The sequence below is a fragment of the Myiozetetes cayanensis genome, unplaced genomic scaffold (genome assembly GCF_022539395.1).
Source record: "Myiozetetes cayanensis isolate MyiCay16 unplaced genomic scaffold, myiCay2020 scf23, whole genome shotgun sequence".
Taxonomy (NCBI): domain Eukaryota; kingdom Metazoa; phylum Chordata; class Aves; order Passeriformes; family Tyrannidae; genus Myiozetetes; species Myiozetetes cayanensis.
The window spans coordinates 6,957,420-6,983,160 of NW_026087445.1; the positions used below are offsets into that span (position 1 = coordinate 6,957,420).

At 48.0% G+C, this 25,741-nt stretch overlaps 4 protein-coding genes and 4 non-coding genes across 9 annotated transcripts; 6 read left to right on the forward strand and 2 right to left on the reverse strand.

The window, feature by feature from the left end:
- Nucleotides 1-24: 24 nt before the first annotated feature.
- RPL7A (ribosomal protein L7a) lies at nucleotides 25-3,712 on the forward strand. Its single transcript, XM_050320086.1, has 8 exons — nucleotides 25-66; nucleotides 599-719; nucleotides 1,073-1,222; nucleotides 1,810-1,950; nucleotides 2,209-2,288; nucleotides 2,603-2,733; nucleotides 3,061-3,130; nucleotides 3,555-3,712. Exons 1-8 carry the CDS (start codon nucleotides 64-66, stop codon nucleotides 3,657-3,659), a joined length of 801 nt encoding a protein of 266 aa, XP_050176043.1. The 5' UTR covers nucleotides 25-63; the 3' UTR covers nucleotides 3,660-3,712.
- On the forward strand, nucleotides 928-1,000 carry LOC126642580 (small nucleolar RNA SNORD24). Its single transcript, XR_007629478.1, has one exon. It is a non-coding gene; the product is annotated as a small nucleolar RNA SNORD24 (small nucleolar RNA).
- LOC126642581 (small nucleolar RNA SNORD24) lies at nucleotides 1,672-1,738 on the forward strand. The gene has a single exon (XR_007629479.1). It is a non-coding gene; the product is annotated as a small nucleolar RNA SNORD24 (small nucleolar RNA).
- LOC126642579 (small nucleolar RNA SNORD36) lies at nucleotides 2,041-2,117 on the forward strand. Its single transcript, XR_007629477.1, has one exon. It is a non-coding gene; the product is annotated as a small nucleolar RNA SNORD36 (small nucleolar RNA).
- On the forward strand, nucleotides 2,450-2,523 carry LOC126642574 (small nucleolar RNA SNORD36). The gene has a single exon (XR_007629472.1). It is a non-coding gene; the product is annotated as a small nucleolar RNA SNORD36 (small nucleolar RNA).
- A 267-nt stretch (nucleotides 3,713-3,979) lies between the features above and the next one.
- On the reverse strand, nucleotides 3,980-8,643 carry LOC126642443 (surfeit locus protein 1). The gene is made up of 9 exons (XM_050320082.1): nucleotides 8,521-8,643; nucleotides 7,898-7,979; nucleotides 7,643-7,770; nucleotides 7,210-7,292; nucleotides 6,245-6,436; nucleotides 5,893-5,965; nucleotides 5,408-5,570; nucleotides 4,668-4,749; nucleotides 3,980-4,459 (listed from the first exon to the last, which is right to left on the reverse strand). The coding sequence occupies exons 1-9, from the start codon at nucleotides 8,575-8,577 to the stop codon at nucleotides 4,393-4,395; spliced, it is 927 nt and encodes a 308-aa protein (XP_050176039.1). The 5' UTR covers nucleotides 8,578-8,643; the 3' UTR covers nucleotides 3,980-4,392.
- Nucleotides 8,644-8,660: 17 nt separating this feature from the next.
- Nucleotides 8,661-11,749, forward strand: SURF2 (surfeit 2). The gene is made up of 6 exons (XM_050320087.1): nucleotides 8,661-8,790; nucleotides 9,201-9,355; nucleotides 9,547-9,650; nucleotides 10,069-10,260; nucleotides 10,755-10,909; nucleotides 11,646-11,749. The coding sequence occupies exons 1-6, from the start codon at nucleotides 8,683-8,685 to the stop codon at nucleotides 11,727-11,729; spliced, it is 798 nt and encodes a 265-aa protein (XP_050176044.1). The 5' UTR covers nucleotides 8,661-8,682; the 3' UTR covers nucleotides 11,730-11,749.
- Nucleotides 11,750-12,033: 284 nt separating this feature from the next.
- Nucleotides 12,034-25,546, reverse strand: SURF4 (surfeit 4). 2 transcript variants are annotated; one of them, XM_050320084.1, is made up of 7 exons: nucleotides 25,414-25,482; nucleotides 24,253-24,330; nucleotides 18,228-18,414; nucleotides 17,002-17,078; nucleotides 16,336-16,379; nucleotides 15,188-15,374; nucleotides 12,034-14,965 (listed from the first exon to the last, which is right to left on the reverse strand). In XM_050320084.1, exons 1-7 carry the CDS (start codon nucleotides 25,459-25,461, stop codon nucleotides 14,699-14,701), a joined length of 888 nt encoding a protein of 295 aa, XP_050176041.1. In that variant the 5' UTR covers nucleotides 25,462-25,482; the 3' UTR covers nucleotides 12,034-14,698. The 2 variants fall into 2 exon arrangements, with proteins under 2 accessions (XP_050176041.1, XP_050176042.1); XM_050320085.1 differs by lacking the exon at nucleotides 24,253-24,330 and having other exon boundaries at nucleotides 25,414-25,546.
- Nucleotides 25,547-25,741: the final 195 nt, after the last annotated feature.

Genomic DNA, 25,741 nt, shown 5'->3' on the forward strand with positions numbered 1-25,741 from the left:
GCCGCGGCGCCCCGCCGATATCTCCCGGCATGCCCCGCGCCGCCCTCTCTCCCTCCGCCCAAGATGGTGAGTGATGGCGGCGGCCGGGGGGGGCCCGGGGCCATCCGCCTCCATCCTCCGCCGTCGAGGGGCCGCGGCACCGCGGGCAGCGCCGCGGGGGCGCTGGGCAGCCCTGGGAGGCGGTGGAGGGGCGTTCCGTGCCCGATTCGCGGTGGCTGTGGAGGGCCGGGCGTGGGCCTGTCCCGGCTCCGGCAGCGCGGCCGGGCCGCGGCGGGTCCCCGGGTGCCGGTGGTCGGACCGTCACCACCGTGGGGGTGTCTCGGCTGCTGTCGGGGAGCACCGGGCCGAGCGAGGCCATTGACACGCCCGTTTGGTCGCTGTCGCTCTCCGGGAGGTTCGTGAACCTTGTAAAGGCGAAGTGGGAGGATTTGGGCTCTCTGGAAGAGCAGGGAGTTCTTCTGGCTCATCTCCCTTCTCTGGGAGGTGGCATTTAATTTTCCGCCTGGAAAAATAAACGCGTTTCCAGGGTGGGAGGGTAACTTTCATGCATGCAGGTGTTGGGGGCAGTAAAAGACAAGACCGTGTTTCTCTCTTGTAGCCGAAAGGAAAGAAGGCCAAGGGCAAGAAGGTGGCCCCGGCCCCTGCTGTAGTCAAGAAGCAGGAGGCCAAGAAGGTCGTCAATCCCCTCTTTGAGAAGAGGCCCAAGAACTTTGGCATTGGTGAGTAACTCGATATTTGGGATGTTTGCTCCACTTTGTTTTATGGACAGATGTCTAAACTGTAAACAAATCAATGCTGTAGAGAGTGGAGAGGGTGATGGAGGCAGTTACCTTGCTGCTTGGAGTTAACTGCTGTCCTTAGTGAAGGTGGTGCTGGACAATTTGCCAGACTCCCTCCACTCTTTGTGCAGTGCCACTTTGTACAGGGTGCAGATGATGTGAAAGAATATTTGCTATCTGAGTGGCCGTGTTGACACATTACCACCAAGATCACTGATGCCCCTGTGCTGCTCCCTGCTGCTGCTGCTGCAATGGGTTTGGGACAGCTCTGAGCTGCGGGCTGTGTTTTTTAGGACAGGACATCCAGCCAAAGCGGGACCTCACTCGGTTCGTGAAATGGCCGCGGTACATCCGCCTGCAGCGCCAGAGATCCATCCTCTACAAACGCCTCAAGGTGCCTCCTGCCATCAACCAGTTCACCCAGGCCTTGGACCGCCAGACAGGTAAGGATGTGCCCCACATCCTTGGGTTTAAATGGGATGTGCCTTGGGGAAGGGGAGAGAAACTGAAATCTGGAGCATGTCTGTTTAGGGAGGCTCTAATAGTGATAGTTGATGTGTGAATTTGCTGCCTTGATTGCTGCTTGAAAACATCTGAAAAGGGTGTTAGAAAACACCAAAGCTGCTACTTACTGACCCAAGCCCAGTGTTACCTTAACTGTGATTCCATCAGAGTTCACTTTTCCAGCTTGATGTGGATACCAGGGTTCTTCTAATTATGTAAACACATTGAGAAACCTGTATTAGGAAAACCAGCATCCTGCAGGCTGGCATTGAAATGAAGGAAGAAGGGACTTCATGGTCTTCCTTAAATGAGTAAAAGTCTTTTCCAGGTGACAGTGTCTATGCAAGAAAATTCAGACCTATGTAGAAGGTGCTCTTCTCTTGGACTGTGCAGATGATGATCACTTTTTGCTGCCCAAACACATGTGATGACAAACCACCAAGATCGCTGATGCACTTCAGTGTTTTAAAAAGCAATGCTCAGATTTTCAGGTTGTGCAGCTAAATGAGTAGATGTTCTTTTGCAGCCACACAGCTCCTGAAGCTGGCACACAAATACAGGCCAGAAAATAAGCAAGAGAAGAAGCAGAGGCTGCTGGCTCGTGCTGAGCAGAAAGCTGCAGGAAAAGGAGATGCTCCAACTAAGAGGCCACCTGTCCTCCGAGCAGGTAACTTGGGTGCCTGGGCTTGGCTGATGGCAAATGAGCAGTGTGGTGCTTGGTTAGAGAGAAAACTGATAAACAGGCTTGGACAAGCTATTGCAATGATGTATGAATTTCTTCACCTGAGCTCAAAGTGAAGAGCGAAAAAGACGAGCTTTTTAACCCTGAGCTTTAGCAAACTGTCCATGAAATGTCTTCGTGCTGCTGATGTGGAAAGTTTTCATGACTTCACAATTCAAAGCTTATCTGTAACTTGTTTTTCAGGTATTAACAGTGTCACAACTCTGGTGGAGAACAAGAAAGCGCAGCTTGTAGTCATTGCCCACGATGTAGACCCCATTGAGGTGAGCATGGCACAGGCTACCCTGTGGATCTTAAGGTGGGATCAGAATGAAAATGCATTTTAGACAAATATTGCATGAAAGAGAATGCATAAAAATACACCTTTACCATAACTGGGATGTGTATGCATGTTTGTAGTTGGTGTGACAGTGAGGCTGGGCCCTTGCAATGATGTTCTGAATTTCTTCACCTGAACCAGCAGTGAAGAGCAAAACGAGCTTTTTAACACTGAGCAATTGGCCACAGCCCGGGCTGATGCCAAGAGTGAAAAGGTGCTCTCCCTCAGTTACACAGCACAATTCCCTTTCCCTTTCAGCTGGTGGTGTTCCTGCCAGCCCTGTGCCGCAAGATGGGAGTGCCCTACTGCATCATCAAGGGCAAAGCCAGGCTGGGCCGACTGGTCCACAGGAAGACTTGTACCTCGGTTGCCTTCACCCAGGTTAACCCGTAAGTACTAGCAAACTTGGGTCTCTCTAAAATCAAGTAACACCTTTTTGATGTCTAATAAAAATGTGTCAGCTGGATCCTGAAGCTACAGGTTACTTTGGGTTACCAAAATGGATCATTACTCTAAAGTAAAGGAACTGTTAGCCTTAGAATCTGAGCAGTGCAAATTCTGAAGTATTGATGGGTTGGAGTGTTAACCCTTTGCAAGTAAAGTTCATGCTTAAATTGAAAAACTGGGTTTGCCACTAAAAGTTTTGAAATCCTGTGGCTAAATATTTACAGAAAATGTTAAATCAAGGTTCCAAAAATTAAAACTGTCACCAACAGGGAGGATAAGGGAGCCCTTGCCAAGCTGGTGGAGGCTGTCAAGACCAACTACAATGACAGATATGATGAGGTAAGATTCTCTGTGCTGCTGGCCTTGTCTTTGATTTTATTCTTATAGTCTGTTGGGTGTGTTACATCTAGAGTTGTTTATGGTGTACCCAGATTCTTTACCCAAGGATGGGGTAAAATGTGAATGCTGTCACCAAGTTAGAAGTAAACAGTGCTATCCCAGGGCAAGGATTTAGAAAAGGCAACAGGTTCTGCTTGGCTGAACTCCATCCCCCAAGTCCAGGAGTTACTTGATGGCTGAACCCAACGCCCCTCGTGGGGAAAAACCTTAAGCTCTTCTTTCTCTTTCTGCCCTGAAATGTAGTTCAGTGCTTGAAACGTGTAGGACTTTGTACTTGAGGGAGTTCTTCCCCTTGTGCAGAAAGGAGTGGAACTGTGTGAGTTTGATTGAATGAGGCCTCTAACCTGCCCTTCCTCCTTTGCAGATCCGTCGTCACTGGGGCGGGAATGTCCTGGGTCCAAAATCGGTGGCTCGCATTGCAAAGCTGGAAAAAGCAAAGGCTAAAGAGCTGGCTACGAAGCTGGGCTGAAGATGTACTGGATTGCTTTGTACATAAAGAGAATAAACCCCAGCTAAGTTTCAGTGGTCTCTCTTCATGGGGGCAGGGGCTGGCACAGTGGCACTGCTGCACTTCTGTTTCCCTTCCATGAAATTACAGAGCAGTGCTGTGCTGAAGGGGCTGCACAGAGCAGGTTATTTCACTTGGAAGAACTGCCCTTGATTACTAGTCCTGTGTAATAATTCCTCTCCCTTTGAACACACAGCCCAGCAACAGCAGCTCAGCTGGATATGCTGGATCCACAGTAACCTCTAATTCAGGTTTGTCACTGTTTAATGTAAGATGAACGATGCAAGTCACAAAGCAGAGACCTGTAGGCCTTTATTTACTCTGATGCAACGACTTTGAGCCACTCCTGACCTCAGGAATGCCTACTCAATGCAAAGAAACTTTGATTCCAAAGTCTTTTGGATTTGTCCTGGAAAACACAGCGCTGCAGATGTTAAAATGTTGTAGCTTACAGAAAAATGTGTCCTTGATTACTGTTTTAAGTTCAGTCAGTGCTTCTAAGCTGCAGCTACTCTGGTGGCAGCTCAGAGTCTGCAGGGGTTGCTTAAAAGTTGATTTGCATCTTGATAGAGGCACATGTTTGCTGAACGCTGCCCTGAAATCCTGGGTGTTTCAGCTACTGAGGACTGATCAGGCTCCTGTCTTCCATAAAAGTCTGCTCCTGACTGTAGCACAAATAAGTTACACATTCCCCTCACCGAGGTATCTTCTGTATAAATTTCCTGTACCACAAGAATGAGGTTGCAGCACATAACCCATACCTATGAGAGAGAATAAAGCCACACATTCACACCTTTCCAAGGTGGACCGGACCTTTCCAAGGCAGCTGCAGTAACAGATTATTTCACATCACCTTGGAAATGTTACTTAGGTTAAAAATTCCAGGCTTTTGCAGCTTAAAAGCTCATGCAGGCAAGACTCTTATATATCCCAAAGCACCTCGGAAGGTCAGCCAGGCTGGTCCCTTACCAGGTGACGATGTACTGCATGTGCTCGTTCCGCAGGCTCACTCTGGTCTGGCCACCAATGGGCCCCCCTGGGACGGTGCTCCCTGCAGGGACAACAGGCAGGTTAAATCTTCAGCCTGCACAGTGCAGAGCTGCCTTGGCTGGGAGAGAGGGCATGAAGGCGGTAAGTGATGGATACCCTGCTCCTCTTCCTCAGGCAGTGATGTTCCCAAGTTCACAAAACCACAGAATGGTTTTGGGTGGGAAGGGACCTTGAAGCCCATCTCATTCCAACCCCTGCCATGGGCAGGGACACCTTCCACTAGAGCAGGTTACTCCAAGCCCTGTCCAAGCTGGCCTTGACCACTTCCAGGGATGGGGCAGCCACAGCTGCTTCTCTGGGCAACCTGTGCCAGGGCCTCACCATCCTCATAGGTGAGAGTTTTTTTCCTAATATCCAATCTAACCCTGCTCTCTGTCAGTTTGAACATTCCCCCTTGTCCTACCACTCCATGCTCTTGACTAAAGTCCCTTTCCAGCTCTCCTGTAGGCAGCCTCTCACCTTCAAAACTGGGCTAGCAGAGTACAGGAAGAGAAAGATGCAATACCTTGTTGGATTTGATGATACTAAAAGCCTTTACAAAGTCTTTACCAACCGAAATGATTCCATGGCTCTACCTTTCCAGGTGCCCAGGGAAAGTAACACACCGAGTGGAAAGGGAGGGAGGGAGGCTGGTGGGGTTGGGTTCCTGTGTGACTTACTGAAATCTGCATCGATGAAGATGGGCTCAGCACCCGTCACCTTGGCCATGGCCTCCAGGTCTCGGTAGTGCCAGCGGTTTTGTTCAATGTTATTCTCAGGCACAAAGGGTTTCCGGGTCTCTGTTAACCTCACCACCCCTGTGAGATCGATTTCATCTTCAATCTAAAGGAGAAGTGCAGAGAGGAAGAAAAGGAACCTTTCAAGATTCATTTCATATTCTGGCACACCGAGTCCTGCCAGGAAAACACGGCACTAGCAGGGTCTGAGCACACATGAAGCTGTTGTGTCCTGCAAGTGCTGTAACACAGCAGGGGAAAAAAAGCAGAACAAGAACAGCTCTTTGTTTGTAAAACACATTATTTACTACCGAAAAAGTGGGAAACAAAGGTTTGTCTTTGAGAAGCGCAGTGACTGCTTAAGTCACCTCCCATGATGCTGAACACGGGCAGAAAGTAACACCCCACATTCCCTGGATCCCCCTTACCTGTCCCTTCAGCCTGGTCTCTGGTTTCAGTTTCTTTCTGGGCACAAATCCTCGGTTGACTAAAATCGTGACCCTAGGGTTACACAGAGAAGGAAGGCTCAGGAGTGAGAGGAAATTTATTCCTGCAGCTGCCTAGAACTAAAGACCAAAGAAAAGCAACCCACGTTTGCTGCCATTTCTTTTTGTCATGTTAAAAGGGAATTTAAATACAATATTGATCCTCAGTGACCGCACAGACTGTGAGGGGAAACCTTTTAATGGAGGGGGAGTGATTGATGTAAATCTAACCACAATTCAGCTTTTCCAAATGGAAGTGAGGCACTCAGGTGGACCACAGCTCCCCTTAACTCACCCCAGCTCTGTGCAGTAGAAGGGGGTGATGACGTTGGCTCCGTTCTCCGGGTGGGATGTCAGCCGCCCGGCTTCCCGCGCTTCCCGCTCCGGGTCCACCAGCGACCGTGGCAGGATGTAGAGCTCCTTGGAGTGGTCGAAATGCCCTCGGACCTTCACAGGTCTGTACTCCAACTCCTTCAGTTCCATGGGGCTGCACGGAACAAGAGCAAAACAAAATCGTGGCTGTGACAGGCAAATTAAATTAGGGGATTTTTATCATGGGGTTCTCCTTTTCCCTAACGGCTCGCTCTAGAGCCAGCTGGCAAGCAGAAGACAAACACCTCATGGAATATGCAGCTGGCTCAATATTTTGTTAGTATCACAGAGAGTCAAATAGACATGATCAGGAGTATCCTGAGAGAAGTTCTTTTTGATGGTATCTGCAACCCAGGTATCACAGAACTGGTGAGCAGGTGGATTCACTACCTGTGCATCCAGCCGTGGGAAGCGTTTCTTTCCCATCCCAGACCATGAAATCCAACAACTGAGATATTCTGACAGTTGTGCCAGGTGGCCAAGTGACCTTTAAAAACCTCTCTCATATCTGAGCCAACTGCTCAACACTGCTGTTGATCCAAGACTACCTGTTGTAGGAACAATTCCTTTGGGACATCAGACACCAGCTACCAAGCCCTCCTTCCCCAGGAGGATTACACGTGGTATGAACTACATCCCACATTCTCCTGAACAGAGGTTCATTCTTTTCCCATGCATTTAGAATATCCCAAAGGAAAGCATTCACTTATAATTCTACTAAAAATAAGAAATTTAACAGGATCTCTCTCTGATTTGCTGGTGCATCCTGATTCCCATGGCAGTCCTTCATTTTCATGCAGGTTAGTTCAGAACAAGACTCATTAGTGCAGGGTCTATGTCTAATATCCCCAGCACCCTGTAGAAAATAAACCATCCCAGCTTCCATACTCTAATGTCAGAGGGATTGGGTCTGCTGTAATTCTTGACGCCAGTTGTGCAATCAAATCTAACTTCCACTTTCGTCGCTGAACCTGAAAGTACACAAAACAGAGGAGTAATTCTTGAGGGTAGAACAGAGCAGTGCAATGACCTCAGAAAGCCTCGAAATCTTAGTTATAGTTTTTTCATCAGACCTGGCCTAAAACAGGGTAACTGGAGACATGAAAATGGAGGCTACTGACTTTAATTTGAGAAAATATACTGAAATAAAAGTGTAAAAACCAAGAATCCCTCCTTTAAGGACACTTGGAAAACAGAAATGTAAAGCAACAGCAAATCTTTACCCTGCCTGTGATTTGGACTAAATTAAACAGCCAGAGACTGAAAAATCTGACAGCCCTCAAGTGCTCGTTTCTTGAAAAAATTAAATATTTATTTGTACCTGCCATGTGCCGAGACCAAACGTGGTCAGAGGGACCAGGAGAAGGCCCCATTTCAGTAAGGCATCATCACCAGATGTGTCAGCAGCTGCTGCAGAACTCCGTGGTCTGCAGAACCTCAAGCAAACATCTAGAGAAAAACAGAATGAGGAACAGGATTTATAGAGAAGAGGTGCCAGATTCCTGCAGGAAATGTCACTTTGGTATTAGGCTGAAGCAGGGCAGAAGCCCAAACCAATCTTAGGCATCATTCTTACCTTTAGTCTGCTGAACCAGCCCAGAACCTGCTTTAGTTAGGGGATATCCAAAAAATGTTCTTCCGATCAAGCAATGCGATACCTACATGGAATAAGAAGGATCCTTTGTAGCATCTCTGCTTTGTAAAACTTTTATCTAGGTGGTAACAGTCACCTTCATGACTGCATGAAATTTTGCTTCCTCATTGATTTTGAGCCTGTGAAGCACTACGGGCCGGGTTATAATTCAAATAAAATAAAGTTAGATTCCAGTTGCAGAGCTGATTACAGCACAGCAAACGAACCTCCGTCCACGCTATCAGCAAACACACACAGCAGCCTAATCCACATTCTTGTCATAAGTGGGGGCCAGGATCAGACGACAGGATCAGGGGATGGGATGAGGGCATGGGAACAGGGGACAGGATGAGGGGATAGGATCGGGGGCAAGAATAGGGGACAGGATCAGAGGACAGGGGAGGAGGACAGGATGAGGGTACAGGATCAGGGGATGGGATCAGGGGACTGGATGAGAGGACAGGAGGACAGGATAAGAGAACAGGATCGGGGGACGGGATCAGGGTACAGAATGAGGAACAGGATGAGGGGTTTCCCCGGCCCAGCCCCGCTCCCCTGAGCCTCACCCGGCCCCGCCGCTCCCGCAGCAGCCTCAGCCCGGAGCTCAGCACCACCCCGGCCATGGCCCCACCGGCCCCGCTCCTCCCAGCCCGCCCGGGTTATCCGCGGTCTCCCCCGCCGTGCCCGCGGCCCCGGAACGGGAAGCTCTCCCGGCCCGGCCCCTCACGATGGCGGCGCCGGGCCCGGCGGGCGGCGTGGCCGGGCCGGAGGTGCCCGAGGCCGAGCGGCGATTCCTGAGGCAGCACCCGCTGCTCAGCCCCGCGGGGCCCGGCAAGGTGCGCCCGAGGGGAGCCCTGAGGGGACGGGGCCGCCTCCCGGGGGGGTCGTGAGCGGGACGGTGGCACCCGGTGGGCTCGGCCCCGGCGAGCTCCCGGTCCTGGGGGTGTTCCTGGCGCTGTGGGAGTGGGAGGGAGGCCGGGAAGGAGGGCGGGGGTCCTGCCCTTCCCAGCACCGGGGTGGATACAGAAAGGATGGTTAGACATTGGAAGGGGCTGCCCGGGGAGGTGGTGGAGTCACCCTGGAGATGTTCAAGGAAAGACTGGACGTGGCACTTGGGGTCACGGTCCGGTTGACATGGTGGTGTGTTGCATCGCAGGCTGGACTTGATCTCAGAGGTCTTTTCCAACCTGGTTGGTTCTGTGGGGTAATCCCCTGGGCCTGCTGACCATTCATGGTTTTTTTCCAGGTGAGATGCAGGCTGACAGGACACGAGATGCCGTGTCGGCTGTCGGAGCTGCAGGCTTACACCAGCGGCAAGAAGTATCAGCGGCTCATAAAGACAGCCAAAGAGTTCGACTACGGCACGTTTGAGCCCCACATAGTGCCCAGCACAAAGAATTTGTACGTATTCTTCCTCCTCTATGTTATGTTGTGTTTTACACTTTGTTCGGACTCAGACGTAAAGGGTTTCGGGAGACTGGGGAAGGCTTTATGAAGTATTTATCAATTTTGAGTACAGTGCTTGTAAGTGAAAAGTTATGAAGTAATAGAACACTTTGACTCTAGCTGGCTCTTTCTTTTTGTGTCTGTAGACACCAGCTGTTCTGCAAGCTCACCCTCAGACACATCAACAAGTTCCCAGAGCACGTGCTGCGTCATGTCCAAGGGAAGCGCTACCAGAAGGCCCTAAAAACGTGTAAGTAGCTTTTCTGAAGCTGTTACCAGACAATTTTTGGCTTTTTTCCTTGAGCTGCTGAGATTCCAGTAGATCTATGTGAGCAGAGGGGTACAGTTTTGTTTAGACTGGCAGCAGTGTGCTCCTGTGTGTGCTCCTTGGCTAGGAAAGAAGATCCTAGGTGTAGGAAGGCAATTGGCCTCTAGTAAATACCTTGGGATATCCCTCCTTGAGAGGATTAGTTCTAAAACTCCCCCAGGGTGTTCAGCACAATCTGTTTTAACATCTTCTCTGGTCCATAGTGTTGCTGTAGGTTATGTAGTTATATATTTGGGGCGGAGCATGCTGAACTCTGGAGATGCATTTCCTATAAGCTTGAGCTGGACATGAAAGGACTCAGGGCTGGGCATTTTGGGCTACCTGACTCTCTCTCTGGTAGATGAGGAATGCCAGAAGGAAGGAGTGGAGTATGTCCCTGCCTGCCTGCGACAGAAGAAGCAGCGGGCACAGCATCCTGATGACCAAATGAATGGGAGCAGAAAACCTCACAGGAAAGAGGAATTCTGGGAGCCAAAGTCCAGTGATGAGGATGGAGAGGAGACAGACGACAGCATGAGTGACCTGTACCCACGTGAGTGAGAACACTGGTGTCATCTAGGTCCTGAAGAAGTTTGGTGGCTGATTTTCTCCTGGTTTCTTTATACTGTTTCCTGCTGCTCTTCCATACAGTTTGGGGGTTTTGTGTCTTGGAAAAGCTTACCACCACCAAATAAGAAATAGCATTATCACTAAGTGATAATCAGTTGGATCATGTAAGCTGTGAGGGGAGGGATACAAGATCCACTGGGATTTGCTGATCTAGGTATCTCCCCTCATTTCTCAGCAAGTCCTTGAGTCTGACAGAAGCTGGTCAGGCTGTTTTACTGACTTACATCTGGAGGTGCAGACCCATCTTGCTGCAGGAGCAGAGGTGTAACTCCAGAACAGGATTGGTGAGAGCACCAGGCACATTTCCAATAAAACACCACTGTGTTTATTTCCCTTGGCAAATCACCTTTAAGCTGCTCTCAAAGTAAAGTTAGTGTGCACAGGGAACTGATTCTGAGCTAAATCTTTGTGTTTTAGCTGCGCTCTTCCCAGAAAAAAGCCCATCAGCTGCACAAACCACAAAGGGCAGCGATGACTTTGTGACAGACAGCGAGGATGACGGGGCCAAGCAGAACGGGGAGGACAGTGGAAGGATGGATGTCAGCAGAGCCGTTGGCAACAAGAGAGGAAAGGTGGGAGTCACGCCACTGCCTGCAGCAGCAGGGGAGCGTGGAGCTGGGATCCCATCCCGTAGGTGTTCCATCTATTCCTGTCTGAGAACCAGCAGAAGGTGCAGAGCTGTTCAGAATAGACTTTCCCCGTGTGCCAGACACTGCCTTGCATCCCGAGGTGTGAATTGCTGCCAGGCAATGTTTATCCTCTCCGTGGTAGTGAGGGATGTTCCTGCCTGTATAAACAGCTCATCTTTGGTGGGATCCTGCTGCACACGGTCTCAGCAGGGAGGCTGATGTGTGTCTTGTGGGTTAACTGTCCCCCCAATACACAAACATATGTCAAACCCTTTCAGAGTCACAGGGTCCTTCTAGATCTCTTTTGAGGCACTGCCTTACAGGACACACCCCCTGATCCCGCTCAGTTTGGGAAGCAGGCATCTGTTAGATTAATATAAAGATGGGTAACTCTAATGCAGGCCCTGAGGAATGGGCTGGATCCTTTTGAACTGTGTCAAGCTGGAAAGTTAGAGCTGGATGAAGTTCAGATTCATTACTTCAGGGAGCCTGTCACTGTACCTAGTGAAACCATCTGCCTGTCAGAGAAAGGGCTGCAGGATCCTGGCTGGCTCCATGACCAGGGCTGGGCTCATTCTGGCTGTTGAAGGAGACCACACTCAGTTTTTCTTTAAGCTGTCTCAGGCAAGGCTGGATTTGAGGGTTGGAAATAAGCTGATTGAACTTTTCTTCTCTACAGAAACAGTCGGGCCCTTTAAAGAAGAAATTCAAGAGCCATCATCGAAAACCCAAGAACTTCAAGAAGGCAACCAACGGGAAATAAATTTTATGATAAATACCTGGCCTGAAGCCTGTGGTGTAACAATTCCAGTGGGAGCACAAGTGTTTGCCCATTCCAGTTAACTGTCACAGGTGCAGAGGGGAGTAGTGGGGTGGAATTAAGTTGTATTCAAAATGCTTCTAAGCCATCCCCACAGCCAGGCAAGGCTTTCTGCTGCAGTCAGGTGCAGACAGCTCAGAGTTCTTTACAGAAAGCTGTTTTTTGGTAGGCAGGAAAGCACAGCAGCCTCCTGAGCAGCTCCTCCAGGGAGCCCATCCATGGAGCATCACCAGCCACACACGCCAAGTGGATACAAAGATGCCATCGTTTTATTTTGATTGTTTTCGAAAATCAAAACATTTTCAAACACAACTAAGGTACAAAATACAGCATAAAATGAGAATTTATACTTATTTCTTTTTTTTTTCCACATAGAAAGCAAAAATATATTCAGAATGAATTCCAGAACACTTTGCAGAGCCAATTGGTAGCTGACATCCTGCTTTGTCAGAGTTTCTCAGCCACGGGGAGAGGTCACTGTATTTCTGGGAGATGCACAAGTACAGCAGCTTATGTAGGAAACCAGAATCTTCTGTATCAGGACTCACAGTTAGTAACTCTGAACATTGTGCTGCCTAAAAGTATCTGATAATGCCCTCCACCTAACTGTGCCCTTTGAGTATTTAAGTATTCCTGTTGCAAGGGACAGTATCAGTTCCTTGTCTGGGGTCTTTTGTTGGAAAGGGGACTTGGTTTTCACAGAGGAAACTGGTCAGTATTTCAGACTAGTCTGTCATCCAGCTCCTCAGTTGGACAGGACACGAAGTTGAGAAAGCCAACTTAAGGGAGTAGTTTGTGTCATTCCATGTATAAATACTATGAACATCAACAGCAGTTCAGGTATCTGAGAATGGCTGCCTTGATGGAGTCCAAAACTGTTACAAGACCTGCAGTGACACGGAGTAAAAGCCTCCTGTGCTGCAGATCTGCACTGAAAGGACTGGTTTGTTTAGCTATGAAGAGTCAGGCACAGGGAACAGTCGAGGTGAAAAATTCTCTTGCAAAGAAAGCTACCTGTGACCTGATCTTAATGCTGAATTCCCTTCCCATCAATTTGGATGTCAGGGGTTGGACTAGATGATCTGAGGTCCCTTCCAACCCTAACTACTCTGTGATAGCAACTGGCTTCCTCCAGCAGCAGCAGCACATCTTGCCCTTACATTGGCTATTTTCCCCTTAAGATGATGAAATCCCTGGTTTAACATTCAGCAGTGCTCTTCTATTTTTCATTAGTTCTTTCAGCCTCATTTTCTCTCCTAAAAAGCAACCGTTAAGCTGAACTGTCCAGCTGAGTGTCCCTACCAGGAGACTCCAGGAAACAGCTCCCACTGGAGACGTTCAGCTGAATTCCTCCTTGAACAACAAACAGTTGAGCATCTTCCTCAAGGGAGACAACAGTGCAAGGTACTCAGTGTAATGGAAGGAAGCTGGTAGGGCTCGTGCTGTCTAGAATCCTTCCCCAGTCTAGTGAACGGGCTCACCAAGCTGACTAGCAGAGGACAAGATGCCTCCTCGGAGCAGCACTAAAGCATGTTCATGGCACAGAGGTTGTGGCACTGAGAGGCCAGACAGGGCCTTCATCTCTGAGGAGTTCCTCCCTCTGAAGGTCCATCCCTGGCTGCTTAATCCACCGCCCAGGCTTTGCACTTGGATTCCTCGGCTATAACCGTTTGCAGACAGAGCTGGGAACGGGGGCTGTGGCAGCACAAGGGCTACTTCCACATTTCCTCCCTGCACAGCCCAGGGGTGGCTGAGATGGCAGAGAGAAGGAGCTGTCAAGAGCTCAGCACCCCGGCCCTTCAGACAGCTGGGACTTTACAGCCAAGAGACTGACAGAAGTGAATCTAGTGAACCTTTGCTAAGAAGCAAAGACTACGGATTAGAAGATTGACTGCTCTCATCTGGCATGTACTGAGTGCAGGGAAGAGGGGAGTTTTCTGTAATTCTGAAGACATTTTCACCAATAACCTGCAGTTCAGATACGAATTTGGGGCACATATGGATGGGAGATGGTTAATAGCAGAAAGGAGCCTTCATTATGGAACCTGCAGCACAAGTTGGCTCCCTGCTTGGGAATTCAGGAGGGGCAGCTTTGGGCAAAGAATGCTGAATAAAGAGTTCTTTTGGCACAGAATTTTCACAGAATCTAACATTCTGTCTCTTCAGGATTATCTCCCTCACTTCCTTCCTGAAATCTGATCAGCAATACAGGATCCATGATTAACAAGATAGGATTCTCCCTTGTTCCCCTCAGGGGCAGAATTGGGACATGTTAGAAAACCTTCTCCCTTTTCTTACCTAGAAAGGGCTACAACTACTTTCACCGTTTTCTTTTTGCCTTCTCTTTGGGGGCAGAAAACACCTTCCTCTGTTGAAAAAACAAAAGGGAATTACAGGCCTCTGAGCAGCAAAACAAGAGTGTTTTTTTTTTTGTTTTCTGATGCTGCTTTCCACCTTGGTAAGCAATGCTATAACCAGCAATGAAACTCCTTATGCACAAGACAGTGTGATGAGGGCGAGAAAGGGGATCCACTTTTTTAGTTATAGCTAGAACCCAACAGCACACTGAATGGTACAGCTTTATCTGCTCACAGTTCTTCAAATTTTAAGACACTGCTGACACTCAAGACAGCAACCGTTCTACTGCAACTCACTGAAGCATCAGCAAAATGCAGGTTCCTTAGGTTAGTTCCAAATCTAGGAAGTTAGAATAAGCCTAGGCAACATTCCTTGGAGAAACGGGGTTTTATCTATTACATTACTGGTGCCACCGTAAATCAAATTCAAAACATCTGTGCCTTTTAATAGGAAGGGGGCATGTACGTGTAAAATGCTGGCAGTTTTTTGTTGAATCCATAGAGAATCAGTTCTGGACTTAATACATTATGTCCCAAGAAGTGTTGCTATTCCTGTTACCACTCTTTTTTCTTCTCATCCATGGAAACTCCACCGGGACCCAGTGCAACCACGAGGAGGAGCCCTCCAATGACAGACATGGTCTGGAAGAAGTCGTATTTGAGGAAGTCATGCATGGGCTTGTAGGCTGGGACGGTCCAGAAGGCATTGAAGTAGATGTTGATGCCAAACAGCCAGATGACCAGAGTCAAGGCAGCCAGCTTAGTCTTGAAGCCAATTGCCACCAAGATAATCAGGGCTGTGCCCACAATGTTCTGCAGAATCTGCAAGGAAAAAAAAAAAAAAACCATAAACTTACACAGTTCTTAAATAGATACACAAACATCCACGTTGTCATGGCAGAGATGATCTAAGCTTAGTTTCTAAGTTATTAATTCTACTAATAGACTTAAATGATGAGCACTGAGCAGGCCCTGCAGCCCATCTGGCCACTGACACTATATTCTAGTTCCTCAGCTCATACTTTTATACTGGGTTATACTTACATAAAAGAAGTTCATATCAAAGTGTAGCAGTGTCATGAACATGAGGACAAGCAGCACACGGCCCCCCAGCTGCATGTACTGCTTGGGAGAGCTTTCCCTCATGGTGGGGACACCGGCAAACATGCTCTTCCCCTCGGAGCGAGACTCAGCCAAAAGCAGCAGCAAGCCTCCCCCAAGGGCAAGGTTCCTACAGAAACACAGACATGGGGAGAAAGGAGGAAAAGAAAAAAAAAAGGCAGTTTAATACAGTTTGCACTGATCTGTAAAGTCCTACCTGACAGTTTCAGCTCGGTAAGTATCTACGTGCGAGTGAGGAGCGGCCTCTGCGCCGTGCGATGTGTTAGTCTGTGTTAGACTTCCCAGCTCCAGCAGAGCTGAACACACCAAGGATTTATCCAAGGAGGAACACACCAAGGATTTACACAAGCCTGTGCAGACAGGTACAGCCTGCCAGGGAAGCCCAGCTCAGGCACAGCTGCTTTAGTGTCTGTTACAACATGAATTAGCTTCGTTAAGAGTTACTCTGTACCTCAGGTTTAGCCATATATGCCAAAGTAGTTCAGAGGTTGCTTTGAGAAAACAGAGCAGCAGTGCTGCTATGAAGTTACACATTTACAGGGCTGTAGTAAGCCCAGAGTATAGTTTTTGTGCTGTCCTCCTGGTAACAGCCAGCCATCACTCAGGATTTGACAAGAATGCTTACGTTTAAGAACTCTGTTTTCTTCTCAGGGAAGGTGTTAAGAGATTTAAAATCCCAGAAACCCCTCCAGTGTCCACATGCTGTAGTCTTCTTGGGAAATGGCTTCAATCATACATAAGCACAGTTGCTATTTTAGCCATTTAGGAAATAGTAGAAACTCACTGATCCAGTCTAAACACTTGTTTGTGAGCTGTAAGCAATGTTAGCAGCAGAAGCACTTAGATCCTAGTGAGTTAGGATTAGTCTTTCCCTTCCACAGTACTAAGCCTGCTTTCTACAGTTTAACACAGACTCTACTGAGTTTTCCACGTGCTGTCATTCCTTTTTTAAAGTAAATGCATCACTTGCAAAATCTTTCTGGTAAATACTGTGTACAAATATAATTTCCTCTGTCACAGAGTGCCAGTTTTTATTCTGTTCCCATAAAAACCTTCAGAAGGAGCCATACCTCATCAAGAATTTCAGGTCCCATAGAATGCTGTATGCAATAGTCTAGGCAAAGAATAAAACAGGTTAAAACAACATATAAATTACACTGAAGTGTGTAAATTTATGTTATAATCTCAAATCTGTATCAGCCATAGCAGAAATCAGTTAATTTATACTGAAAGAAATAAGGTAGATTACATCAGTGTGGTCCAATGAGTCCCTGTAAATTCCAGGGAATGGAAGCCAGAATTTGATTTGTACTTTAGTCCCCCCCAAAATTCACTGTTTTTGTAGGGGGAGGATGGTACTAGCCAGGATCCTTTGTGATGGGGACAGTTCTTTATAAAAGCTGTGTGCCAAAAGCCAAAGCAACTGCAAGTTCCACATCTGGCTCATCAACTGATGTACAGGTAAATTGCCAGCTACTCCTCCTAAATTGGTCAAGGTCAAGTATTGAATGAATGTCTCCAGCTGACTAATTGCAATTACAGCCAAGGATCTGTTGGGCACATCAGAAGAACAGAAGCAGCAAAATAGTTCAATGCCATCAAGGACTGGCACTAGGCCAGGGTGGAGAAAAATTCCAGGGCTGCAAAGTTATATTTAAACATGTTGGTAGTGCTGGGGCTATGAGAGAAGATTTGAAAGATACAGTTGAGAAGGGCTGAAGTCTTAAGCCTCCTACCTGTAATGCTATAATTCCAAACAGTCCAAAGCAGGCATATTGCACAAAGTTCCTACTCAGCACCAGGATACAGCCACCTGAGTTGGGAAAATTGAACACAGTTACACTTGTGGTGTGCACAGGAAAGAACTGCTGCAGGAATGTGAACTTGGTTTGAACTGAGCTGACTCCCATTTCCTTCAACTGTGTCATAAAGAACACCGGGCGGGAAATTTTAATGGCACAAACCACTTTGAGAACTTGGAGGTTTTAGTGCATTTTAAAACATTTTATAAATCCAGAAGTACCTTTTATTTTATAAAGGCTAAGCACATGCTGAACACAGTCCCCAACATAGCACTGTACAGCAGCCATCTGTGCTAAAGCATTAAGAGAATTTAAAAAGAAACTCTATTAATCGTGGATTTCCTTTGGGTTTTTTTTGGTTCAATAAGATAACTTATAGCAACCATACTGCATTCCTTTTCCTTGTGAGGTTTTGTTTTCTATCCTTTCTCAAGTCTCCCATCACAAAACATTGACAGCCTCTGCCATGTTGGCAAAGCAACTGTGTGGCAACTACATCAAATTAAGGTGACCCTCTACACAAAAAAATTAGGGCAAAAAAATCCAAATCTGAAATTGACAATCAAGAAGAGTAAATCAGGGATCTAATATAAACAGGAAATAATTTTATCTCTCTCCATTTCTGATACCCTAAGCCCACCCAACACACAAACAGCAGAGCTCTGCTTCTGGGCTTAGTCTGATTCTTGGGATTTGGAAAAATCTATGACACAAGCACCTCCCTCAGGTGTAAATGCACCCACTGCAGGGGAAGACTTTGCCATGGAGGTGAATATCCTTAAAAAAAAAAAAGTCTTAACACTGCCCTGTTTAAGAAAGTAGGAGTATTTTATTTAGAGAACTCCAGGGTGTGGTATGTGTTTATAAATGCATGTACAGACTGAAAACAGATTGTCCTGATAGATCCTTGGCACCTCTGACTCAGAGGCAGTGTGTCACAAGAAATTCTCTACAGCTGCTTCCAGGAAAGGCTGGAGCAGGTCAATTAAGAGTTCTCTTCATTCAGCCCATGCAGTACTATCAGCTCTAAGCTGTCAGTGGCTATTAGGAAATCAGTCAGGCGTCCCACGCTTCCATGATTCACAGTGCCCACACGAGCCAGGGCTGCACACACACCGGAGTGCCCTGGCACCCACCTCAGCAGCCTGAGAACCACTTACTCAGCTGTCCAAAGAGGTTTAGGAACACAAAGATGGAGGCCAGGAAGTAGCCACAGTTCCACGTGCCGTCAATGTAGTCCCTCTGTTCGCTCCACTGGAACCACATGCGGATGCCATCCTCCAGGAAGGTGCTGATCAGGCACAGCCGGGCCACGTGGGGAAGGTACTGCTTCGTCACCCTCAGGAACTGCACGGGCACACAGCAGGGTTAGCAGGGAAGGGGAGACTTCAGGAATGACAGACCCACGCTCTCTGCAGACTCTGAGGTCAGCAGTTCTCACGCACACAGGGTCATCGACATCTAACAGAGAAACTTCGACTTGGATTTCGTGGAAATGCTTCTCCACTTTAGTTTGAGAACACCTGGGAGCAGTGGGGGAAACCTGTTGTGCTTTTGGACAAGGACTTGGAGAAAAGCAGAGTCCAGCAGCACCTTCCTGTGTAACAGGAACTGTGCTTTGATGGAGCTCTCACTAATGAACGCTGACCTTGGTTTTAGTTTCTCTATCTCAGGGTTTCATGTTACAGCTCAACTATCGGATAGCCAGGAGCTAAAAGGGCAATCCTGCTCCCACCCACATGCTCAGGCACTCACCACCCTGTAAAAATCCATTCAGGGAGCCAGGCTGAGAGAAGACAAATTCTAGACAAATTAGAAAAACCTTACTAAGCCTTCTGCCAAGCTCCTTTCCCTCTAACAGCTCAGGAGAACAACAGTGCAGAGCACATGCACTCGAGTAGCAGTGCCACTTCATGGAACTGCACCCTCTATCCTCTAGGCAAGTTTTTACTTCCATTGGAAACAGCATCCTCTGCAGAAAGGAAACACACATTTATATACACTATTCAGTGTAGCAGTTAAAAGGAAATGATATCATCATGTAACAGCTGCTGAGCTTCAGTTCTTGGGAATGCAAGATGTATCTGAGCCCACATCCCCCTTCATCCTACAAGCTCCGGGGTCAGTTTGCTCTGCAACTACAATAAAGTAACAAATGTTGAATTGCCAAACAGGGTCTGGACTACCATGTTCTCCAGGGCTGTGGGGTGCACAGGAAAACTTACTGCCTCTGGGTTATGACAAGGGTTTAACTGTCACTCCATTTTCTAAGCAGCACTGATTGATTATTACTTAATTGAAACTTCTACCAGGAAGGAGACAAAAGCAATTTCTGACAGTTTATTCCTGCAGCAGCAATCAGAAAATACTAAAGGCTACGCAAATGACAAGCCTGGCTTACTGTGTAACTGAAGATTATCACAAGAGAAAAAAAAAATCAGCAAACATGTTTAATAGTCAATTAAATAGTCAATATCAGGACAAACTGCACTGTTGTACTGCATGTATCCAGAGTCTAAGGGTCAAAATTCACCTTAATCAAGTGCATTTTAAGTGGAGCTGTACTCTGCCTCAGGGCTGCCACTTCAGGCTTTTTTTAACCCAGTCAACAGTTAGATGAATGAGTCAGAAGAAAAATTTGTGATCTTTGTCACTGAATGAGACACACATCTTGGTTTACAGCTTTCCTCTCTCCTGGGTGTCACTGTCAGTCTGAGGAAACTTGCTGAGGAATACCAAGAATAAAGTTCTTACAAACCAGGAGGGGTTTGTAAGATACAGAACAGAGAACTTGGGTCTAGAATGAAATCAGAGGACAAGTGCTGGAAAGGAAAACAAACAGTGCTGTGGAAAGGCTGAAAAAAGCAGCAAACATCTGCCTCCAGGCCTCATCTTTGCTGTTTTGAAGTCATGATGAGCTGATCTCATCTTCCTCTTCCCTGAAACCAAACAACTGTCCAGATGAAGGATCCATGAAGGCATTTTAACATTTACCTGTTCCCTTGGCAAACAGAGGGAATTCAACACTGCCCATTAAACACATCCAATCAGCTCCAGACAAGTCAGACAGGCCAAGCCCACGGCAGCTCCAGTGCTAAGCAACCTCCTGACACAATCTGTGGACACCCACAGCTCCTGGAGCTGCAGTCACTGAGCTACACTCAAGTTGAACCCCCTGTACACAGCAAGCTTAAATAAGCTGCAGAAACAGGAGCTAAAAATGCAAGCCAAAGGAACCACTGGCCATGGAGATCCAGAGGGAAAGGAAGAGAACAATTACACCGTAACTACAGGAAGAGAATGTAATGGGCATCGAGTGATTTTACAATTAGAGGATCTGGGTATAAATCACCCAACTAATTTAACTAAGGATGGAGTAAGTTATAAGAAACATGAGATCTTCAGAAGTGGGACTGAATTAGTAGTACCAGTCCCTGCACATCACCAGCAAGATGTGGGTCAAAAGCTGCACCCCAAGACCACTTCCTTTGTGATTCACACAGATAAAGCAGCACATACAGGAAACTCTGTAGTGAAATATCTGCAGCTAAAAAATGGGACTAGAAACACACCCTCCACTGAACACAATACCCATAATACCATCATTTATTTGGGTAAATACCCCAAACCAAAACCTCTGTGACTGATGGAACTGGCAGCTCTAAACTCATGACATCAAATAACGGAATGGCTTATCCTGCTGTGGGCTTTGCATCAACTGCTCTTTCCATGTGCTGCCTCCTTGGAAGAGGCAAATCATCGTGAGAAAACACAAGAGAATGCTAAATAAAACTATTTTAAAGAAGAACAGCTGGTTCTGTGCTGGCAGCCAACTCACTGACATATGCCAGAGGGGCTTTGGGTTGCCACTTCCCCCCCTAATGGGATTAGAAAGGCAAAGATAGATTTAAATGCTCCTTTAAGTTGAACAAGCGAAGACGCACAAGATGATCCAGGGATCCCTAAATCAAATCTCTGCTCAAACCCCATTTTTTCGAAAGGAGGCTTGAAATACTCAGAGCTATAAAGGCCTGACCAAACAAGAGGTAACAAAGTGCCTCATTTTGACCCCATCTCCAACTGTTTAGATTTGCTGACAGTCCAGTCTGTTTTATTAAAAGTGTATATATTGTAGCATAATTACAGGTATTTTAAGATCAATACACAGCCAGGAGTTGGGAATTTTTGCTGTCCCCACCAAGGTGTGTCCTGTCCAAGCACAGAAGCCTTTTCCCTGTGTGTGTGTGTTCTGTGATCAGGAACTCCTGATCCTGGTGAGGAACAGCACTCTGCTTATCTACACACAAACCCTGGTGACCTGCACAGCATCATTAGTCTGGAGCTTCTGATAAAGGCATATCCCAAGTACTGAGCTTGTATTTTAAGGGACTGGTTTGTTCTGAGAGGAGAGATGCCTCTGGCATTTTCCTGGAAGAGGATGGTCAATACTGTAGCAGAGAGAAAAATCACTTCCTTTCACCAACCAGAATACATCCTCTTCAAGAGACCCCACCCAAAAATCACAAGGACAGCAACATCCATCACATTCATCAGGTCAGTGTCTACAAATCATTTGTCACAACTGGGAACAAGTGGCTTTCCCACTTTTTCCAAAGGGAGGAAGAGAGCTCTGACCTGCTAGAACATTGCCAGCAATCTTCATCAGGTTTTTAATTGAAGGCAGATTTCTCATGTCAGTGCTTTTCACTTCCAAAGTGTGCTTTATACCATTTCCCTTTCCCAAAAGGCTATTTATTAATGAAATCTTTAAAATGGGGTTTTTAGCCATTTATTGCGTTTTTGCTATCGCTCTCCATGGGAAGATTCTTTCCCCAGCCTAACCAGAATAGGCTATTTGGCTTATAATGATAAAGGATCTGACATGACTAAGTTCTAGAGAACATTTCCAAATTGCTTTTTTTTAATATAACACAGGTGAAGTTCAGAGTAGAAATGTAATGTTTCCTTTTCCCTTCTGTTACCTGCAAAATAGCCTTTTGAGGACAAGGAGTTCAAACTGAAAGATGGGAAATTTAGGTTAGATATCAGGAAGAAATCCTTTCCTGTGAGGGTGGGGAGGCCCTGGCACAGGTTGCCCAGACAAGCTGTGGCTGCCCCATCCCTGGAAGTGTCCAAGGCCAGGTTGGACAAGGCTTGGAGCAACCTGGGAGAGTGGAAAGTGTCCCTGCCCATGGCAGGGGGTTGGAATGAGATGAACTTTAAGATCCCTTCCAACCCAACCCATTCTGTAATTCTGTGTTAGAATTATCTGAACAAGATGCACCAGCATTTATGTTGAAAAATCAAATAAACTCCCCCCAGCCCTTACAGCCCTTTCCCTGCACTACAATGACTCAATAGTTTCCTTGCATTTTTGTCCATAAATTATGTTTTAGAACAGCAGAACTACCAGGCACCCACATTCCTCAAGATTATTATTACAGACACTACAAAAGTTGCCTGGGATCTGCTCCCTCTTACAAAGGGATTGATTACAAAGGAGAGACAACCCCAAACTCTCAGTGCAGGCCCCAGATACAGCTATTTGCAGTATGATCCTCTCAGCAGCACATGGTGACTGCACTGAAGGGCTCAGCATGGAATATTTTAACAAGAATCACTGAAAAAGGACTTAATTCCCGAGCATGTAAATTACTTAATTAATGACACTGGGCTGGTGTTACAGTGGTGACCTAAACACTGAGAGAACTGAACCACCAGAAAAAATAAACTCAATTTTTCCTTTTTCCTGCCAGTTCAGCTCTCCAGTCCAGTGACAGAAGTGCTGGTGAGAGAGGAAAGGGGGACATAGCCTCAGGAGAAGTAGGACAACCCCTTTCACTGACAGCTGGCTGTCTGGCAAGCTTAGCTGCCTGTAAGACTGTGCCTTCAGTGCACTAGTTCACCTCTGGATTAAGAGCCACTTATTACTGCTGAGTATCTTGGCATCTAGGGCATAATTTGCTAATTCAAAGGGAAATTACAGTATCTGAGAAAAGCTAAGCTTTACCGTTTGAATTTAAAGAACAGATTATTCTTGCCTTTGTAAGAGACATTCAGGATTTGCTGATAAGCCATGGAATTAGCTGTAACATTTTCCCACAGGGCTTTCATGGTACAGAAATTAAGACTCGTTATGTCTTGAGCACCAGTACAGGGAGTGGAGAAAGCAAGAATATCACTGAGAATGCATTCAGCTCCCAGGACAGCCATTGTCCAGCCTCCACCAAGGGGAGTTTCAACATACCTTCAGTCCAAATGTTCCAAGTTTTTTTTTTTTAATCCAAGATGAACTAACAGCTCCTGTAATGCCAAGTGTCAACTTCACAATATATACCAAAGGTTATTGTTTAGCAAGTCGCTCCTACAACTGGTGTGATACTGAGTTTTAGCAGCACAGACAGGACTGAAAAGGACCTGACAGAGCTACCAGGCAGCTCTTTGGAGGCAGAATTATCACAGGAGTTATTACTCAGAACGCCATAAAAACTATTTTGCAATCTGATGGCGAGTGCAGCAAACACTCCAAACTCTGCAGCTAAAGGAAAGACTCGTCTTTAAATAGGATGTGGCCAAGCACAAGTAAATTTGTGCCGTTTAAAGCTCATTTCAGGGGAAGGCAAACTGCGTTTGAGCTGGACAAGAGAGCTTTCAGAAGTATGAATAAAAGGTGTGTTAAGGACATCTAGAAATAACCCCACAGGACTAAATAGAGAGGTGTTATAAAAAGGTCAGGACAAGCATTGTGAATTTTGGCGAGTAATGTGAACACTGCAGTGATAGTTTACTTTCTCCTCTAAAAGGAGCAGGAACACAAGGTAAACAGAGAATGACCAAGATAATCCAGACACCCCTTAAATCGGACACTCCACACACCATAAGAAGCTCTGCCTCGAAATCCAGTCTTCCTTCTTCCATCTGGGGGTGGGGAAGGAAGCGCAGAACAGGTTTTCCCAGTGAAATCAGTTAAAGGCACAAAGGCAGCACAGCCCCCTCAGAGCTGTGACGTGTTATCGGGCTCCACACAACTCACACTGATTCAGAAGAGTTGTAGAACCAGGCAGAATCAGATTTTCCAGCAAATTTGCTGAATGTGATTAGATGCTGTCTCTCATTGTCAATTAGATGAATCACCATGACTGTGAAGATCTTTCCAACACCGTCCCCAGCAGAGGAACTACTTACACTCAAAATATTCCTGCTCTCACATATCGTAAGAGATCTCAAGCTTCTATTTAACAGAGAAATCAGTGCGGGCCTCCGCTGAAACAAACGTGAGAAGGATTACAAGACAACATCAGCTCCTTTGCTTTCCTTTTGCCCCGATCCTGAGCACAGCACAAGGTGCTGAGGAGCCTTTTCCAGGTTTCCAGACATGGGTCAGGGTTTCATAGAACCACAGAACGGTTTGGGTTGGAAGGGACAATAAAGACCATCTTATTCCAATTCCCTGCCACGGGCAGGGAGACCTTCCATCGTCCCAGGTTGCTCCAAGCCCTGTCCAACCTGGCCTTGGACACTTCCAGGGATGGGGCAGCCACAGCTTCTCTGGGCAACCTGTGCCAGGGCCTCTCCACCCTCACAGGGGAGAATTCCTTCCCAATATCCCATCAAACCGTGCAAGGTCGGATCACCAGGTTGCTCTCCTGTCCCCAACACCTCACCCTGCTTCCCCACACCCCTCTGTGCCCCATTCACCCTCCGGGAGGGCTCGCACGGAGCCCAGGGCAGCTCAGATTCCTGCTCCCCTTCCCATCGTTTCCTCCCGGGGGAAGGGAGCCCCATTCCCAAGAGGAACTCGCTTTCCAGGCGCAGCCGCCGCGCTCCCTCGAGGGCAGGGGCGGCCCCCGGGCCTGAGCCGGGCCGGGGGTCCCCTCGGAGGGGACCGGGAGGGAATTTACAGGAAGGGAAGTTCCCCCTTGAAGGAACTCACAGGAGAGACGGAGAGGGACTGCTTACGAGAGCGTGTAGCGAGAGGACAAGGGAGAGAACAGGAAAGAGAGTGGGTTTAGATGAGATAATAGGAACTGTTCGCTGTGAGGGTGGTGAGGGGCTGCGATGGATTTCCCAGAGAAGCTGTGGCTGCCCCATCCCTGGAAGTGCCCAAGGCCAGGCTGGACCAGCCCGCTGTAGGGGAAGGTGTCCCTGCCCACGGCAGGGCAGCGGGACCGGACGATCCCCGAGCTCCCTCCCAACCCAAACCACCCCACGGCTCCACCGCAGCGCGGCCGCGACCCCGCCGCCATCCCGGCCTGGGCTCCGGCGCCACAAAGGCCGCCGGGGCGGCGCGGAGCGGGGCTGGCTGGGGGCAAGGCGTGCGGGCGGGCGGGCTCGGCGGGCACCCACCTGGTCGGCGAAGTCCTCGGCGGTGTTCATGATGTCGCTGTGGCCCATGGCGGGGCCGGGCGGGCGCGGGCGCGGGCGGGGCGGGGGCGGCGGGGCCGGGCCGGGCCGCGCTCGGTGCCGCTGCAGCCGCTGCCACGTCGGACGGGCCGGGCCTCGCAGGCGCCGCCGCGCCGGCGCGCGGGGGGCGGGGCCTCCGCGGGGGGACACGCCCCCAGGACACGCCCCCCCGGCTCGAGCCTTTAAAGGGGCCGGCACGGGGGTGATGGGGGTTTAGGGTTCCCTCACGGGCGGTGGCGCCTGAGGGGGAGGTTGGGTTGTGTCCCCGGCT